The 18,970-nt window shown below is 42.1% G+C and overlaps 1 protein-coding gene across 15 annotated transcripts in view; it reads left to right on the plus strand.

Moving 5' to 3' along the window:
• Hp1bp3 (heterochromatin protein 1 binding protein 3) overlaps positions 1 to 18,970 on the plus strand; it is a 30,159-nt gene that overhangs the window by 2,353 nt on the left and 8,836 nt on the right. For 5 of the 15 annotated variants that reach the window (XR_013049418.1, XM_076565504.1, XM_076565505.1 and 2 more), the window contains exons 2-9: positions 3,375 to 3,567; positions 3,935 to 4,034; positions 5,314 to 5,467; positions 7,866 to 8,025; positions 10,131 to 10,274; positions 11,504 to 11,584; positions 13,102 to 13,253; positions 17,737 to 17,827. Coding sequence is in view for 14 of the 15 variants with exons in the window: in XM_076565504.1 (XP_076421619.1) it covers positions 3,472 to 3,567; positions 3,935 to 4,034; positions 5,314 to 5,467; positions 7,866 to 8,025; positions 10,131 to 10,274; positions 11,504 to 11,584; positions 13,102 to 13,253; positions 17,737 to 17,827 (978 nt within the window). In the remaining variant the exon portion in view is untranslated. Of the gene's footprint in view, positions 1 to 3,374; positions 3,568 to 3,868; positions 4,035 to 5,313; positions 5,468 to 7,865; positions 8,026 to 10,130; positions 10,275 to 11,503; positions 11,585 to 13,101; positions 13,254 to 17,736; positions 17,828 to 18,970 lie in introns of all 15 variants that reach the window. The other 10 variants (XM_076565510.1, XM_076565511.1, XM_076565509.1 and 7 more) reach the window with 6 other exon arrangements.

Below are 18,970 nucleotides of genomic sequence, written 5' to 3' on the forward strand. Positions count from 1 at the left end.
TCTGCTACGTAGCAAGCTTGAAGCCAACCTGGGCTACAGGAACCCCCCTCTCCCCCCCTCCCCACGAAAATCCCTATCAGGGAGCTAGTTAAGCTGTCTGAAAGATCTCATCAGAATGCTGTAAAAAAAAAAAAAAAAAAAAGTTCAATTACAAGGTACGCTGATAATATTAATTAGAACAGTCCTGACTGACCATCTATTTGGCTCTGTTAGCTGTTAATGAAAAGTGAATTTAAGCAGGGCATAGTAGCACATACCTTTAATCCCAGTACTTAGGAGGCAGAGGCAGGTAGATATCTATGAGCTTGAGGCCAGCCTGGTCTACAGAGCGAGTTCCAGAACAGCCAGGGTTACACAGAGAAACCTTGTATCAAAAACAAACAAAAAATGAATTTAACAACTTATTAACCTATTACAGAACAAAAAATACTATGGGTTAGCATTCTATGGCCCTTAGTAAAGAAATTAAGAGCTGAGGCAGATGTTTTTAAATATTTCCCCCAAATAACTATAGGTGTTTTCGGTTTTTTTCAAGACAGGGTTTCTCTGTGTAGCTTTGGAGCCTATCCTGGAACTCCCTCTGTAGACCAGGCTGGACTAAAAGCATGCACTACCACCACCCGGCTATTTTAATTTTATTTTATGTGCATTGATGTGAAGGTGTCAGATCCCCTGAAGCTGGAGTTACAGACAGTTGTGAGCTGCCATGTAGGTGCTGGGAATTGAACTTGAATAGTTGGTATTCTTAACCGCTGAGCCATTTCTCCAGCCCCTAACTATAGGTGTTTTATGACTTTTTTTTATTACATGCATTTATTTGGGGTGTTGAGTCGGGGGGAATGTGCTCAACACCATGCCTGTGCTGAGGTCAGAGACAACCTTCAATAGTAGATTCTCTTAACCATGTGGATGGATACTGTACTTGGGAGCTTTGTGTGTTTCTGTATGTTTTCCTGTATAGCATGTTCACCCACCTAGTGATGTTGTACATTAGGAAGAATTCATCAGCCCTGCCACTTTACAAAGGATCATGTGATCATAGTGTTTTACTTCTATATCGTGTTTGCTTGGGAAAATACTGCCTTAGTTTTAATTATAATTTTCAGGGGAAGCACATTGCTACATAAATACTGCTTGTTTGCATTGAAATCCCCATGCAAACAACCCAAGTAATGTCCTGAGCCATCTTGGCCTTTTTTATTTTATTTTTTAAGGGGTATTGGAGGATGGGGTTTGAGGCAGGTTTTCTCCGTGTAGCCCCGGCTGTCTTAGCTGTCCTGAAACTCACTATGTTGGCCATGCTGGTCTCAAAGTCAAAGATCTCTCTGCCTCTGCTCCTTTACCCCCTAATGCTGAGATTAAATAAGTGCACCACCATATCCAGCATGCTTTGGGCTGTTAGGAATTTTAAATCTTTGTAAATATTTCTAATTCACTGTTGTCAATAAGATATTTGTATGTTTGGGGAGTGGGCAGATTGAGGTAGTAGGACCCAGCGTGCTCCGGATCATCCTGTCTCAGCCTCCCATAGTGCTGGGGGTTATAGTTGAGTGCATTGTCCGAGCTTGCATTCTTTCAGCTCTCTTTGCAACTGATAGAGAAGTATGGAATTGCCACCTGTGTTTGCAGAAGATTTTTCTCTAACTGAAAGCACTCTGTTTAATGTTTTAAAATTTTACCCTAGTTTGTTGTGGCCTGGGACTATTACATAACAGGATAAAAGGTCTTAGATTTCTAAAAAGTTAGAGATTAAAGAAGAAATTAATTATTCCCCATCATTGTTAGTTGCTCATGAGCATGGATTCTTAAACACTTAAATAACCATTTTCCTCTACTAAGGAATTTTTATTATAGAATATCAGGGTCCAGCTGGGCGGTGGTGGCGCACGCCTTTAATCCCAGCACTCGGGAGGCAGAGCCAGGCGGATCTCTATGAGTTCGAGGTCAGCCTGGTCTACAGAGCAAGATCCAGGAAAGGCGCAAACCTGCACAGAGAAACCCTGTCTCAAAAAACCAAAAAAAAATCAGGGTCCTAGATTAGAGTTGTGTGCATGCTGTGCACATATGTGTGCATGTGTGGAGGTCAGAGGTCACAGACAGGAGTCTTCCTCAGTTGCTTTCCATCTTATAATTTGAGACAGGGTCTCTCACACTGAAACCACAACCTCACCATTTCAGTTTCACTGGTTGGCTGTTGAGCTTTGGGGATCTGCCTGTCTATACTCCCAGTGCTGGGGTTACAGATGGGTACCAAACATGCAGCTTTTACATGGGTGGTGGAGATGGAATTCAGATCCTCATGCTTTCATAACACTTTACCCACTGAACCATCCCCCCCCCCCCATTAGTGGTTTTTTGTTTTTGTTTTTTTCCTTTTTAAGGCTCAGGAGTGTTACGATCAGGTAAATTTGGGTGAGTGCATGAGGGTTTTTTTGCGATTTTGTTTGCTTGTTTGTTCACTTGTTACGAAAAGATTTCATCCTTTAGCTCACGATGGCCTAGAATTCAGAATTCAGTATGTATTGCCTCCTGCCTCAGCCTCCTGAGTTCTAGGATTGCAGGCATGTGCCACCATGCTTGACTTTCTCTGTGGCTATTTGATTATGCTCTTTTTTCTGTGTGCATTTGCTTATGTTACACTAGGACAAGATCTTGGATGTATACTCTGTTGTCTAGGTGGTGATCTAAACTCACCTCCCTGGCTCTGGAGGTTCTTCAGTGTTAGGTTCTCAGTGGAAATTTTTTTTTTTTTTTTTTTTTTTTTTTTTGTTTTTCGAGACAGGGTTTCTCTGTGTAGCTTTGCGCCTTTCCTGGAGCTCACTTGGTAGCCCAGGCTGGCCTCGAACTCACAGAGATCCGCCTGGCTCTGCCTCCCGAGTGCTGGGATTAAAGGCGTGCGCCACCAACGCCCGGCCTCTCAGTGGAAATTTTACCCTTCAGTTTTCCCTTTAATGAGGGGAAAATTTTTACTCTCTAATGGAGATAGAGGTAAAGATTACAGTTAATTTTCTTGACCCCATAAGAATGATAACAAAAATCATCTTTACTAAACTGCTTCTTGGCTAGACCTGCGCTTAGTCTCCTTCCTGAATTCCAGATGGATGGCAAGAGGGGTTGGAGTCAGGTTCCTTAGCCCACCCTTGTCCTTGCTGCCTTTGTTCCTGTGGAAATTGCAAAGCTGCTGTGGCTTACGCATTCCTCTTAGTCATTGCTTTACATTGTTGATATGTTAATAATGTTGTCTTTTTTAGTAATAACTAAGTCATCTAACGTAAAGTTTTAGTTGTATTTATTCCCTTTGGAATATTGAATTGAGACGTTTTAGTTTAGTTTGTTTCTGTTGATCTTCACACCAAGTCTTTTCTGTGCTTTAGGTTGACTCTCCACACTGAAGCCATTAGGAAAAACCCTTGTGATTAACAGCAGAGGCTTCAGAGTGTCACCAGTGTTCAGGCCTAGAAATTATTTTAAATGGCGACTGATATGTCTCAAGGTGAACTCGTCCATCCTAAAGCACTCCCACTTATAGTAGGAGCTCAGCTGATCCACGCGGACAAGTTAGGTGAGGTAGGGGCTGATGCATTCTTGAAGCTCACTCTTGGATCAATCCCTGACTTCAGGCTCTGCTGGGTTCTTCATAGATACAAAGTTCTGTTCGTCTTCCCCTTCCCCTCAAATTTGTTATAAAACTTTCAACCTTCTAAATTGATTCCAGATTACCTATAACTTTCCATTTGAAGTTCTGTCTAAAATAAAATATTTTGAATATTTTTAAAATCATCTTTCATTTAAAATTAACTCGTTAATAGTAATTTGCATCAGATCCTAGAGTTGACTTGAAGAATTCTCCTACATCTTTAACACCCAGTTAGGTCCCTTGAGAGAGACAGAAGAGAACTCTATCCTGTGTGATTATGGGCATCTGTTTTCTTAGAAGGCAGAGGATAGCACCATGCCAATACGACGAGCTGTGAATTCTACCCGGGAAACTCCACCCAAAAGCAAGCTTGCTGAAGGGGAGGAAGAAAAGCCAGGTAAAGTAAAGTAAATTTAAAAAGACAGAACACTCCAATTTGAAGTATTCCATAAATCTTTTTGAACTTAATTATTCTCGTGTTCATAATGCAGTGTTAAAGAGTATTTGAAGAGAGAAGTAGTAGATGTTGGTATGTCCTGCTGGACCCTGTGGGTAAAGAGTGCATTTTCTATTTGAAGGCCTTAAGAAAGTAAAATGTAATGTTCTTGGAATTGAAAACAAAAATGAAGAGCAATTGGTGTGACATTTTAGACATAATAATGCCCTGGGAGAGATGGCTCTGGAATTAATTCAGGAAGGCCTGGGCTTTTAGGATGGGCAGTGGGATCATCAGGAGGCCATAGGGAAACACGTGGGTGTGATCTGTTAGTGGAGAGAGATGAGCCGGTCAGGTAGGAGGACAGAGTGGAGGACAGAAAACTAGGCCCATCAGCCTGAGAAATGTTGTTCCTTCATGCTCTTTCTAGCCTCCTCTTCTGGCTCCCTGTTAGTCTTTGTCATGTGATCTTTTTGCTTGCTTTCTTTATCCCTTTCCTTTTTTTCTTCTATATCTTGGGTTTGCCAAAATGAGCATACCATTCTTTCCCTGTCTGGGCTTTTTTTTTTTTTTTGAACCTGGATTTTGTCTCAAAATCTTAAAGTGCTGTACCCCGTTTGGGCATCCATGCCTAAGGTGTAATAAGGAATGTGAGAGTCAGAATTTAAAAAGTGATGTGGGCAGGTGAGTTGATTACCACTGCATCTCTGGCCATGTGGTAGAATGAAGTGTGGTACTGTGAAGACTGAAAGGTGGTTTTGAATTTGAGACCAGTCAGGGCTATATAGCATGACACTGCCCCCAAAACCAAACCCTTACATTCTTTGCTCACTCATAAGAAGTAGCTGATCCAGGTTCCATCATGAATTTTCAGAAATTATGTCCAAATTTTAGGTTCTACTTCTTTTAAAATATTTTTTCTGTTTTGAGATAGAGTTTGGGCTTGACACAGCGATCCCAGGAACTTGCTGTGTAGACAAGTGTGACCTTGAAACTCCTTTCCTCACCTCTGCCTAGCTCATGCAGTCGTGGGTATTTCTCACATAATGGTCTGGCAGCTCAGATGACTTAACAGGATGAAGAGGGCGCCAGGCGAGGGTCGTATAACAGTGACACTCCTGCTCCACAGCTGTGATTGACTTTGGAATGTGTCTGTGAATTTGAACAGTTGGCAGGTCTGTTAAGTAACATGTCTGTGACTTTTATTGACTACCGGGTCGGTGGGGGGTTTGTGTTTTAGAACCAGATGGAAGTTCAGAGGAATCTATCTCTACTGTGGAAGAACAAGAGAATGAAACGCCACCTGCTACATCTAGTGAGGCGGAGCAGCCCAAGGGGGAACCTGAGACTGAAGAGAAGGAAGAGAACAAGTCTCCTGAGGAAACCAAAAAGGAGTAAGGGTCCTGCTTTCTCGCTCTTTATACTTGAAGGCTGTGTGGAGACTGCAGTCAGGTTGTGAGTGTACAGAACAAGCCGTTGGTGCTGGGCATGTACTATTTGCTTTTTAAAATTACTGTTTGATCAGGTTTTCCTATGCACTTTTATGCCTTTTAGAGTTGGTAGTGGTTAGTTAGCATGGTAGTCTGAGTAAGCATTTCCTGTTTGCTTTGGAGTATGTCTTTGTGCATTAAAGGAACATTTGATACTTTTTAAGCTTTGATGGACTCAGTAAGAAATGGTAAGTAACTACAAAAACCTGACTTGAAAGACACTTCACCATTTGTTCCTGCCTCTGTGCCAGCAGTGGATTGTTTGTGTGTGCTTGTTGAGTACTCAGTCACGTCACATCAAGAGCAGCATAAGCCCTCTATCTGGTGACTGAGCTCTGGAAGTAAGATTTGCGGTTGGTTTATATCTGTGTGCAGTGGTGGCAGAGGAGGGACAGACACATTGTGAGCAAGTCTTACTGTGTTGCCCTGGCTAACTTAGAACTCACTATGTCAACTCTGCTGGCTTCAGACTTGCAATCATGAACCTCATGCCTCTGCATCTCCAGTGCTGAGTTACAGGTATTTACCACCATATGCCTAGCTTCCTTCTAAAAGAAAAAGGTTTGCGAGCAATTGAGGAAGACAGCCAGTACTGACCTTGACCTCTGTGAGCACCCACATCACATATGCACAAACAAGAATTCCTGTATAACCAGAGTAGTAATAATTACACTTCTCCCATGTGCTACTCAGGAAATCTCTTATTCTCATTTTTTTTCTTTGTCTGGTTTGTTTTTGGTTTTCCTTTTGTTTTTCGAGACAGGCTTTCTTTGTGTAACACTCCTGGCTGTGCTGGAACTCACTATGTAAAACAGGCTGGCCTTGACCTCACAAAGATCAGCCTTCCTCTGCCATACTCCCAAGTACTGGGAGGAAAGGCATGGGCCACCAACCCCTAGCTAAGAAGAGGTGATTTTATACCTATTCTTTTGTTGTTGTTGTTGTTGTTTTCAAGACAGGGTTTCTCTGTAGCGTTGCGCCTTTCCTGGAACTCACTCTGTAGCCCAGGCTGGCCTTGAACTCACAGAGATCTGCCTGGCTCTGCCTCCCGAGTGCTAGGATTAAAGGCATGTTGCCACCACTGCCGGGCTTCAAATTTTTTTTATTCTTTATTTTACTTTTTATTCTTGAAGGTAGTTGATCTTGTTTTACTGTTTAGGGGACTGAGACATCACATGCTAAAATTATATACTTAGGACCTTAAGATCTTTTTCCATATCCCATTGCATCTGTTGTAGTGATTACTAATTTTTATTATTTTTACCATTATATATATTTTTTATGTGTATGGGTGTTTTGCCTGCCTGTTTGTGCATGTGTGTGCCTGGTGTTAATGGAAGCTAGAAGACAGTGTTGGATCCCTTGGAAATGGAATTACAGATGACTGTGAGTCATTTTATAGGGACTAGAATCAAACCCAGGTCCTCTGGAAGAGCAGCCAGTGCTCTTCTCACTGAACTGTCTCTTCAGCTAGAATTTTCACTTCGTTTTTAGTGACAATTAATGTGATTGCTCTTGCCTGTTCCTAAGAGAAACAGCTTTCTAGCTCATACCTAAGAGGAACCTCTTGATTCATTTATAGTACCAGGAAGTTTTTAATGTTATAGTTTGTAGATTTTTGCTTGTTTTATATATCATCTCAATGTAAATAATTAAAACTTTCCCCCCAAGACAAGATGTCATTTTGTAGCTGTGGCTATCCTGGAACTTGCTATCTAGCCTAGGCTAGTTTAGTCTTGAACCTAGGGTCACTGTGATTCCTGAGTAGCTGGGATTACAGCCCTTACCCCTGGCTCTCCCTCTGTGGCCTTTTCTTTTTTTCTTTCTGATTGTTCTTTGATGTTAGAGGGCCATTGGTTCTAAGACCCCTACAGTACCAAGATCTGTAGATGCTCAAGTCCTTCCTGTAAGTTGGTCTAGTGTTACATGTAACTGAGGTATATCCTCCTGTGTAGTCTAATACCTAATACACTGTGGGTGCTTTGTATACAGTTGTTGTGCTGTGTGACTTGGTGACTAGTAATGAGTGGGAAAGAAAGTTGTGTGTTCAGTACAGATGCTATTGCCCCTTAATGTGTGTGTGTGTGTGTGTGTGTGTGTGTGTGTGTGTGTGTGTGTGTGTGTGTGTGTGTAGATAGATAGATAGATAGATAGATAGATAGATAGATAGATAGATAGATAGATAGATAGATAGAGATATAGTCTTTGGGTGCAGAATGCAACTGTGTGAGATCTGTGAATACAGAATGTTGACTATCTCTGAAGAGTTCATCTTGCATAATGAAAACTCTTTGTTTTTAAGTGAGAAAGAGCAGTCTAAAGAAAAAGAGAAGAAAGTGAAAAAAACGATACCTTCCTGGGCTACTCTTTCTGCCAGCCAGCTAGCCAGGGCCCAGAGACAAACACCGATGGCTTCCTCCCCACGGCCCAAGATGGATGCAATCTTAACTGAGGCCATTAAGGCAAGTTGTTATTTCCAGCAATGAACTCAGGTTTACCCTCTTCATTTTTCCTTATTTGAAAATAGCTTATTTTGTCTGGACATCAGCAATCCTGCTTTGCTTCCTAAAGGATATACATCATAGGAGGCAAATGTTTTTCTACTGTAATTATATTTGATGAGCACTTTTTTTTTCTTCTAAGACAGGGCTTCTCTGCGTGGCCCTGCCTGTATTGGAACTTGCCCAGTAGACCAGGCTGATCTTATAGATCTGCCTGCCTCAATTTCGGAGTGGGGTGGGGTTGCTAGAGGCATGTCCCACCATTCCCTGAAAGCACATTTGTTTTTGAAACTCATGTTAAGGGGCTGGAGAGATTCAGTGGTTAAGAGCACTTGCTGTTCTTACAGAGGACCTGGGTTCTATTCCTAGCACCCACATTGATTGGCTCATGACTATCTGTAATTCTGGTTCCCAGGGTCCAGATGCCCTTTGTGGGCACCTGTACACACTTCACAGATGTGTGCATCATTAGAAAACATGCAGAATTTTTATTAAAAATTATTTCCTAGTTTTGTTTGTACAGCTGAGCATCTGATATATAGCAATTTTCTTTCTTTTCTTTTTGGTTTATCAAGACAGGGTTTCTCTGTGTATCAGCTCTGGCTATCCTGGAACTTGCTCTGTAGATCAGACTGGCTTCAAACTCAGAGATCCGCCTGCCTCTGCCTCTTGAGTGCTGGGACTAAAGGCGTGTGCCACCACTGCCTGGCATGTATAACACTTTTCATACCTAAAATAAGAAACTTCTAATCCTACTGCTTTGTTTCTTCACTGACCCTTTCAAAATGTTGCAAAAAGGAGCCTTCTTACATAGCCTTATGACTTCAGTGTATTCATTGGCTTTCATTAGCATATGTGACTCTCAGATATTGTTAGGGGGTCAGGGTGGATTTCCTGATGGAGCACAAGCTGATTGGCCTTGAACTCCCTGTTGTATAGTCAAGGATGACTTTGAACTTGGGGTTCTTCTTCAAGATTATAGGTTTTTGCTGCCATGACAAGCACCAAATGAAAGTCTAACCTTGCACTGCCTTTATTATGTAACTCTTCTCAGTATCCCCCTGCTGGGGATCATACATCAAGCCTTATGGAAGTTAAGCCTAAATCCCCCACCCCCACCTTGTATTTAAAAGAAGAAGATTTATTTCATTTTTTTATTTCCGTGGAGTTCATTGTCTTCGTATGTGTCCAGGAGCCCTGGGAGGCCTGAAGAAAGCATTGGCCACCCTGGAATTGGAGTTACAGGCAGTTGTAAGCTACTGTGTTGGTGCTGGGAACCAAGTCCAGGTCCTGTCCAAGAGCATATTGAGCTAGCATTCCAGCCTTGTCATCTCTCTCCTGTACATAGCCTCTCTTGAAGAATCTCATGCAGCCAAGACTACGTAGAGAGACCCTATCACCAAAAAAAGAAAAGAAGAAGCAGGTGGTGGCTTTACATCTGCCAGCCAAAGAGCGATAGATGCATGTATTTGCTCAGGTGCTTTTCTAGTTATACAGCCCAGGAAGTTCCTGCCCAGGCACTAGCCCCACTCAGAATTTAGATGGTTTGGGGTTGACTATTTTTAGTTTTTGATTGTTGTTTTTCTGAAACAGGGTTTCTCTGTGTAGCCCTGGTTGTCCTGGCACTTCCTCTGTAGAACAGGCTGACCTTGAGTTCAGAGATCCGTCTGCCTTTGCCTTCGGAGTCCTGGGATTAAAGGTGGGCACCACCACCACCCAGCTTTTTGTTTTGGTTTTTAAAGATGGTCTCACTGTGTAGCCTAGGCTGGCCTTGAACTTGCAGCAGTGCACCTACCTCTGCCTTGTAGAGGTGAGATTACAGGTGCGAGCCACCATAGCCAGCAGTTCCTGTGGTTTTGCAAAACTAAAATTGTTGCAGAAGTACTTGTTAGTGTTGTTTGTTTCTCCACGGCCTTTACGTGCTTCAGTTGAGCTAGCTGAAGCACTGTTCATTCTTCCCTACCACTTTGCCATTTAGTTCATTTCTAAAAGAACTTATTTTGAAGATGATTCAGTCTCTAATAAAAAATAACTAGTTTAATATGTATGATTTGAAAATCTTGTAGGCATGCTTCCAGAAGAGTGGTGCTTCAGTGGTTGCTATTCGAAAGTACATCATCCATAAGTACCCTTCTCTGGATCTGGAGAGAAGGGGCTATCTTCTTAAGCAAGCACTGAAAAGAGAGCTAAACAGAGGAGTCATCAAACAGGTACTACACCATTGTAGAAAGTGAGATGACGTCATGTATCAGCTAAGTTAGGTGTATACGTCATGTATCAGTAAGTTAGATATATACGTCATGTGTCAGCAAGTTAGGTATATTTTTCTCTTTTAAAAGTAAGTACATGACTGAAATAATTCAACTGGACCTAGTCTTATTATGTGAGGACAGGCCTCAGAACACTGATGGCAGTTGCCTTTGTAGGTCACTCTTAATAGAGCAATACAATGGTGTGATTTTTCTCTGCCTGTTGTACTGTTGGTTGGGTCTTTGGAGACTGGATTATGCTTGAAATTACATAGCTCTACAAATGATAATAAAGTTAAGGAATACTTTATTGCAGTAACAGAAGGAAGTTTGCAGTCTTAGGTCTGTTACCTCTAAAACTTAATATACGTGACTCAACTGGTTGCTTAATAAATTGGCTTTTCAGTAGATTCACCTTAATTGATTATTATCTAAACTATTAATGCCTGAGTGCTAAAGAGCATCAGCTAAAGCCTCACTAGAATGACCCTGATTTCAGGCATAATCTGTGTTGCTTTGCTTAGTTCTTCACAAAGGATTGCTTAGATTTGGAACAGCTTAGGGTAGGCATTGCAGCTCCAGCTAGAACACTTGCCTGAGCACACATAAGGTCCTGATTACCCTGTCCTGGGATAAAACCATGACAGCCTTAAGATGAAAATGGAGTTTATCTCATCAAGTACTCTTCAGAAGTCCACAGTGGTAAGAATAACCATTAAGATCCCATGGTAGCAAAAAGAGCTAGTCTTAGGACCTAATTTATCACATTCCAAAAGCTCCTGAGGTTCTTTGATAACTTTCTACAGGTTGTGATGGGGTTAGATCTGTGATAGACAGTTAAACTCTGCCTAGGAACCCTCCATGAGTTGTTCATTTAGTACATAGTGTTGAGTGTGTTCTTTGTGGTGGATGCTTTGGGGTTCATTGATGAATAAAGTGATTCCTATTGTGTGGGGATTACTTTTTTATATGATTAATAAATAGATTTTATTTTTGTGAAATATTTGATCATCAGATAAGCCTGAGTTACAGGGTTGTCCAGGGTTGACGGGCTAGTGTGGTGTCTTATCTCTTCAACTCCATTGTTCTTTCCTCTCCAGAGTTAAGCAGCATTTTACCTCCTGCTCATAACCTTCTAGTGTGAAGTTACTAACTCAGTCCTGGAGTAACTTAAATCTCATGTACTTTAGGTAAAAGGAAAAGGTGCATCTGGCAGTTTTGTTGTGGTCCAGAAATCAAGGAAAACAGCTCAGAAATCCAGAAACAGAAAGGTAAGTTTGCAGCACTTTTTGAATGCTGAAGTACTATTACCACTCCTGAAGACAGCAGCATTAATCGAGGGCCTGTGTGAGTAGTGCTGTTTGAAGCACAGCCTTTCCACTGAGGGCTAGAGACACTGTAAGTAATTTCCCCAGATAAGTGCGAAGAACAGCCAGGTTGCAAAGCTTAGTACTCCAGCCTTGTTAAGCCTATCATCTTCAATGCCTTATATTGAATTACGGGCAGCTGTATGAATTACACTACTTTTTGTGAAATATGTTTTAAGCTAGAAGAGATATATAAGTACATTTCTGCCCCATCAGGACCTAAACTGTACTCAGATTCCTTTTGTTTTCTCTTCTTTGTAAGTACTAACACCCAAAACAGTTCCATTGATAAACAAATAAAAGCTAAAAAAATTTTTTGTTTTGTATTTTTGAGACAAGGTTCCTCTGTGTAACAGCCCTGGCTGTCCTAGAACTTGCTCTGTAGATTAGGCTGGCCTCAAACTCACAGAGATCTGCCTGCCTGTTCCACCCAAGTCCTGAGATTAAAGGCGTGCGCCAACACTACCCAGCATGGCTAAAAAATTTTTAAGTGAAATAGTATTTGTATCATTGATTAGAATCCTGATAGTCTTTATCATTTTTACAACTCTGAAAGGTTTTTTGTTTTGTTTTTGTTGTTTTTCAAGACGGTTTCTCTGTGTAAGAGCTCTGGCTGTCCTGGAACTCGCTTTGTAGACTAGGCTGGCCTCAAACTCACAGGGATCCACTGGCCTCTGCCTCCCAAGTGTTGAGATTAAAGGTATGCACCACCACCACTTGGCACAACTCTGCAAGTTTTATAACTTTTAAAATGTAATTTTAATTTTATTTTTGAACAGGGTCTTTCTACATATCCCTACCTGTCCTGGAATTCACTATGTAAACCAGGCTGGCCTCAAACTTGCAGAGATCTTCCTGCTTTGAGAATGCTGGACTAAGGCATGCAGCACAAGCTATAGCTTCATACTGATTTTGTTTTTTTTAAGACAGGGTTGCTCTGTGGAGCTTTTGGAGCCTGTCCTGAAACTCATCCTATAGACCAGGCTGGCCTGGAACTCACAGAGATCCGCCTGCCTCTGCTTCCCGAGTGCTAGGATTAAAGGTGTGTGCTATCACCACCTGGCTTTCATACCATTTTTAAAATAGATTTTATAGCACTTGAAAATGAGCCTTGGTGGTATGCTTCCTGGTGCTGCACTTGATTCTTTGTTACTGGAAATGAAGAGTGAAAGTCAACCTTTAAATAACTCAATTATTCCTTTTGATTTCTGTGTGTATTTTTACTCTTTGAATCTGAAATTATTATCTGACAATTGCTACAATCTGTACCTTATCCTCTGATTTATTTGAATATGGGAGAAAGTATACTTGCCTATTTGCCAGTTGACCTGACAGCGATGGCAGAAAGCCCTGGAGTTGTAGGTAACGTGGGCTGACAGCTGTCTGTTGTGTAAGGATTAACTTTTGGTGCTGTGTTGCAGAAGGGTTCAGCAGTGGATCCAGAACCACAAGTCAAACTGGAAGATATTCTCCCGTTGGCCTTTACTCGACTTTGTGAGCCTAAAGAAGCGTCCTACAGTCTCATCAGGAAATACGTGTCTCAGTATTACCCTAAGCTTAGGGTGGACATCAGGTACTAGCCATGCCCTGGACTCCAAAGCAGGGCGTCCTGTTCTTGAGAAGGACATAGATGAAATATTAAGAAGGGTTTCTTTCGGGGGAAATAGAAGTAAAACTTCCTGTATGGTTTATTTTTGTCTCCTAATTTCCCATGTTTTCTTTTTTTTTTTGTCATGTGTAAGGGCTTTTGTTGCTGTTCTTCTTTGGTTTGTTTGTTTTTTAAACCCAAACTACATACTCTCACATGATCCTACTAGAGTTTGGTGTCCCTCAATCAGTACCTGTGGAGGGTTTGGTTCCAGTAGCCTCCTTGATGCCCAAGTCCTACAAATGTTCAAGCATATGCTTTACATAGTCCTGTCTGTCAGTGATAAAGCATGCATCTTCATGTATAGTTTGTGTTGTTGTTAAGATAGGAGCTCACTGTGTAGCCTAGACTGTCGTCAAACTCATAGTCTTTGTGCTTTTGCCTTAGTAATAGAATTATGCCTGGCTTCTGTATGTTTATTTTGCAGTACTGAAAATTGAAGCTAGAGCCTCGTGCATGCTAGGCAAGCCTCTACAACTGTATCCTGGCCTTCTTTACATTTTATTTTGAGACATGTTGCATTAAATTGCCTAGACATACCTTAAACTTGTGATTCTCCTGCCTCAGCCTACTAAGTAGCTGGCATTATAGGCCTGCACCATTGGTCTCGCCCTCCTGTATACTTTAAATCTTCCTTAGAACACTTAAAATACCTAATATAATTGTTATATAAATAGGTATTATAATATACAAAATAATGGTAAGGGAAAAGTGTGTACATTCAGTGTAGGTATAGCTTCCCCGCCTGAATGTTTGTGATCCAGTTGCTGCTGCAAACAGTGTGGTTACATAGAGTCATCTGTAACTTTTTCTTTTGTTGTTTATTTTGTTGTTGTTGGTTTTCAAGACAGAATGTCTTTGTGTAGCCTTGGCTGTCTTAGAACTAGCTCTGTAGACTAGGCTGGCCTTGAACTCAGCAGTTCTGCCTCCCAAGCACTGGGATTAAAGGTGCCCCTATCACCTGGCTCTTACTGTGGTTTGGTTTTGTCTTGAGACAAGGTTTCATGTAGCCCAGGCTGGCCACAAACTTACTATGTAAGAGAGGATGGCCTTGAGTTGCTAATCCCCCTGCTTCCTCCTCCTAAGTGGACTCAGTGTGTACTACCACACTCTCACACATCTGTACATGTGCATTTGGTATATATATGGGGGCATGTGTTTGTGTGTCCAGATGCATCCGCACACATTAGCCATCTGAAGTAGATGGTGAGTGTCTGTCTTGATTGTCCCACTTGAATTGTCTCTGGCTAGTCTGGCTAACCAGCTTGATCCAAGAGTTTGTTTCTGCCTCCTCTAAGCTGCGAATACTGATGGACCACCACACCCACTGGGCTTTTACATGGTATCTGTTTATCTGAGCTTGAATCCTTAGACTTATGTGGCAAGCATTTTACTCAGTCTTAGTTTCTTTTCTATTGCTGTGACAACACACCATGACCAAGGCAACTTACAAAAGAAAGTGTTGAATTGGGCTTCTTACAAGTTCAGGTGATTAGACTCCATGATTGCACAGCAAAGGCACACTGAGAGAATGGCACCAGTCCTTTGAAACCTCAGAGTCCACCCCTGTGACACACCTCCCTTAACAAGGCTACACCCTCTAATCCTTCAAACAGTTCCAGCAACTGGGAACAAGTATTCAAACATAAGAGCCCCTGGGAGCCAGTCTCATTCAAACCACCAGACCCACAGAGCCCTCTTCCATCCCTGTAACTCTTTCTATGATGGGCTAGAGAGATGGCTCCATGGTTAGGACCACTGGCTATTCTTCAGAGAACCCAGGTTGGATTCCCAGTACCCATATGGTCACTCACAGCCATCCAGTTCCAGGGGATTTGACGCCTCCTCACATACCAGGCATTCACATAGTGAAGACGTACATATATGTAAGCGGAATACCCATAAACATAAAAATAAATATTAAAAAAACAAAGAACTTGGCCTTACAGTGGTATGCTGTTAATCCCAGCACTCAGGAGGCAGAGGCAGGCAGATCTCTTGAGTTCGAGGCCAGCCTGGTCTACAGAGTGAGTTCCAGTAGCCAGAGCTGCACAGGGAAACCCTGTCTTGAAAAAAACAAAACAAAAAACAACAACTTTTATATCAGCTTTAGGTATGCATTTTCTATTTGCTGTGATTTTGGGGAGCAAATGAGAACTTGGGCTTTATTTAATAGTAAGTAGAGGCCTCAGAGATGCCTCAGTGAATAAAGGCGCCCGCTGCCAAGCCAGATACCCTTAGTATGGTCCCCAGGAGCCACATGGTAGAAAGAGAGCTGAGAACTGCTTCTTGATGATTGTCATCTGACTTACACACACGTGCCCACAAAAATCAATGTGATAAAAACTTGTAAAAGGGGAGAGGGCTTAATAAATATACAGAAATAGCTTATCTTTACCATTTAAACAAAAATTCTGAGTATGTTATTTTGTGTGTGCGAGTGTTTATGTGTTTGAGAGAGGGTCTTGAATTCACGGAAATCCACTTGCCTTTGTCGTTTCCTCCTGAAAGCTGGCATTAAAGGCATGTACCACATCTGGCTTTCAGAAAATTTAGAATAGTCCCTTAGGTTGTCATAATTGTAGACCAGGCTGGCCTCCAACTCACAGAGATCCGCTTGTCTCTGACCCCCAAGTTCTGGGATTAAAGGCGTGCGCCACCACTGCCCAGTTTCTATCACTTTTTTTTTTTGAGACAGGGTTTCTCTGTGTAGTTTTGCTGTCTGTCCTGGATCTTGCTCTGTATACCAGGCTGGCTTTGGACTCACAGAGATCTGCCTGATCTGCCTGCCTCTGCCTCCCGAGTACTGGGATTAAATGCAAGTGCCACCACCGCCCGGCTCCATCACCTTTTTATTGAAGCTCTTTACCCCCTTTTCTTCTGGAAGAGCGTATTGCTTTTCTCAACAGTCACAATGGAGTCCTGACAGCCTTTCTTTTTTCTTTCTTTCTTTCTTTCTTTCTTTCTTTCTTTCTTTCTTTCTTTCTTTCTTTCTTTCTTTCTTTCTTTCTTTCTTTCTTTCTTTCTTTCTTTCTTTCTTTTTTTTTTTTTTTTTAGGTAGGATCTCACGTATCTCAGGCTGTTCTATTTTATATCTGAATGTTTGCTTGCATGTATGACTATGAGCCACCTGCTTGCAGTGCCTGTAGGAGCCAGAAGAGGGAGTTGGATCCCCTGGGATTGAAGTTACAGTTGGCTGTGAGCCAGCATGTGGGGACTGGGAATTCAACCTGGTCCTCTGGAAAAGCAGCCAGTGCTCTTTACATCTCTGGCTAATTTTTTTTTTCTTCTTAAAGAAAAAAAAAAGTTTTTACTATGTATTTGTGTGAGGTGCAAATGCCACAGAACAGTTGTGGAAGTTGATCTTCTACAGTGTGAGTGCCGGCAGGTGAACTCAGGTCTTAAGGCTTGAGGCTTAAGGCCTTTACTGGCTGAGCCATGTCATTGGCCACCTCAGGTTTTTAAAGTCATCGCAGTGAGCTGCTTTATTTGCTTTGTCGTCATCATCATTGTGCTGGCTTACACACAAGATAAGTTTGCTTCCCACAGTCCTATAGTCTGGAAGTCTGCGATCATAGTGGAGTCAGCATAAATGACTGCTATCTGCTTATCGTCCCATGTTAGGTTGCTCGTAGGATCCCTTACTACCTTGTTTTTCCTTTGGGGGTGACTGGGTGTGCATGTGTGTGAGGGGGGTACAAGCTCACATGTATGTACACGTACATGGGAGGCCAGAGCACTTCAGATGCTATTCCTCAGGACCTATCAGTTACCTCCAAAATGACTTTTTTTTTTTTTTTTTTAAGTATTCTTAACATATCACACACATGAATTTGGCTGGTATGATTAAAGCCAAAACCTTGTGTGGCCTGGGCAACATAGCAAGTTAGCCCCCATTGGGGGAAAAAGAGATATCTTTGCTTTCTTTCATTGCTTAGGGCATTTATCTGATGGTACTAGATTACAGGGTTTTGGCACACTATGGCAATTAGAAAAGTTTGTTCTGTGTGGTAAGGATTATGTATGTGTCAATAATAGCTTCTTTTTTTTTTTTTTTTTTTTTTTTTTTTTGGTTTTTCGAGGCAGGGTTTCTCTGCGTAGCTTTGCGCCTTTCCTGGGACTCACTTGATAGCCCAGGCTGGCCTCGAACTCACAGAGATCCTCCTGGCTCTGCCTCCCGAGTGCTGGGATTAAAGGCGTGCGCCACCACCGCCCGGCTAATAATAGCTTCTTTAAGAGGAAAGAAATTCTACTTGTTCAGAATGCCATCAGTTTGGTGTTACTTTGTTCATTTGAAAGGATATACACATAACAGGAATTACCAGTTTAGATCTGGAAATAGACCTGGATCTATTTCTGCAGTTTCCTTTCACTGACAGATTTATCACTCTGTTGTCTCTCTCTGCAGGCCCCAGTTGTTGAAGAATGCTCTACAGAGAGCAGTGGAGAGAGGCCAGTTAGAGCAGATAACCGGCAAAGGGGCTTCAGGGACATTCCAGGTGAGAAGCCGGAGTCTTGATTGTTGAGAATGGTTTGCAAGGTTTGGGTTTCAGAACCTCTTCTCTTCTCAAAACTGTGTTGGGAATAAATCTGTCTTCAAGAGATTTTGTTTATATGTGTTAACATCTATCAGTATTTACTAAATTAGAAATTAAAACTAAGAACCAGACGTGGTGGCACACACCTGTAATCCCAGGCTACAGGAGACGGAGGAGGTAGGAAGATTTCAAATTCAAAACCAGCAAGAGCTACAAAGTGAGGTCATGTCTCAAAACAGAAAGAACTAGAAATGTAGCAGGCATTTTAAAAGTTCTTATTAATAAAATCAGACCCGAGGCCAGTTATTGGGGTCATGCTGGTAGATCAGAGAGACAGAATAAGCCACAGCTATCTCACCTTGCCAGTTCCTCAGCTGGTCCTGTTTCCTCAGACTGGAAGCTTCTGTGTCCTCATCCCAATGGCTCTCAGGTGAACTGCTGCTTCAAAGCTTGAATGCTTAACCAGCCAAAATCTTTAACCAGCCAAATGCTTCTAGTTTCTGGTCCTCACGCCTTATATATCTTTCTACTTTCTACCACCACTCCCTGGGATTAAAGGCTGGCTTTCTGGGATTAAAGGTGTGTGTCACCATGCTTGTCTATTTCCAATGTGGCCTTGAACTCACAGAGATCCAGAGGGATTTCTATCTCTGGAATGCTAGTATTAAAGGTGTGAGTGCCACCATTTTCTAGCCTTTGTTTTTAGTGGCTGTCTGTTCTCTGACCCCAGATAAATTTATTAGAGTACACAATATTTTGGGGAACACAATACCACCACATAGAAAGATGACTCGAATTCGAGAATCCATGGAGTCTTAAGGAGTATTGGGGAGATTTATTAGGGTAAATCGAAGCACTACACTCACGAATACAGAACCGAGAAGACAGCTGAAGTCATCCTCTGATCTGACTGGGAGCGAATCCACCCGGAAGTTCAATTACACCAGGAAGGAGGTGGTGCCTTCTCCCTTTCCTTTCCAGAGGTCACTTAAAAGGCAAGAAGCACCGCCTCCTTTGGACCATATAGCCCAAAGTCATGGGCGGAGCAAATACCACTACATGACTCAGCAGCTGCCAAGTCTAATGACCTGAGTTGTCCTAGGA

This window comes from Peromyscus maniculatus, chromosome 2, assembly GCF_049852395.1.
Source record: "Peromyscus maniculatus bairdii isolate BWxNUB_F1_BW_parent chromosome 2, HU_Pman_BW_mat_3.1, whole genome shotgun sequence".
In the NCBI taxonomy this organism is placed as follows: domain Eukaryota; kingdom Metazoa; phylum Chordata; class Mammalia; order Rodentia; family Cricetidae; genus Peromyscus; species Peromyscus maniculatus.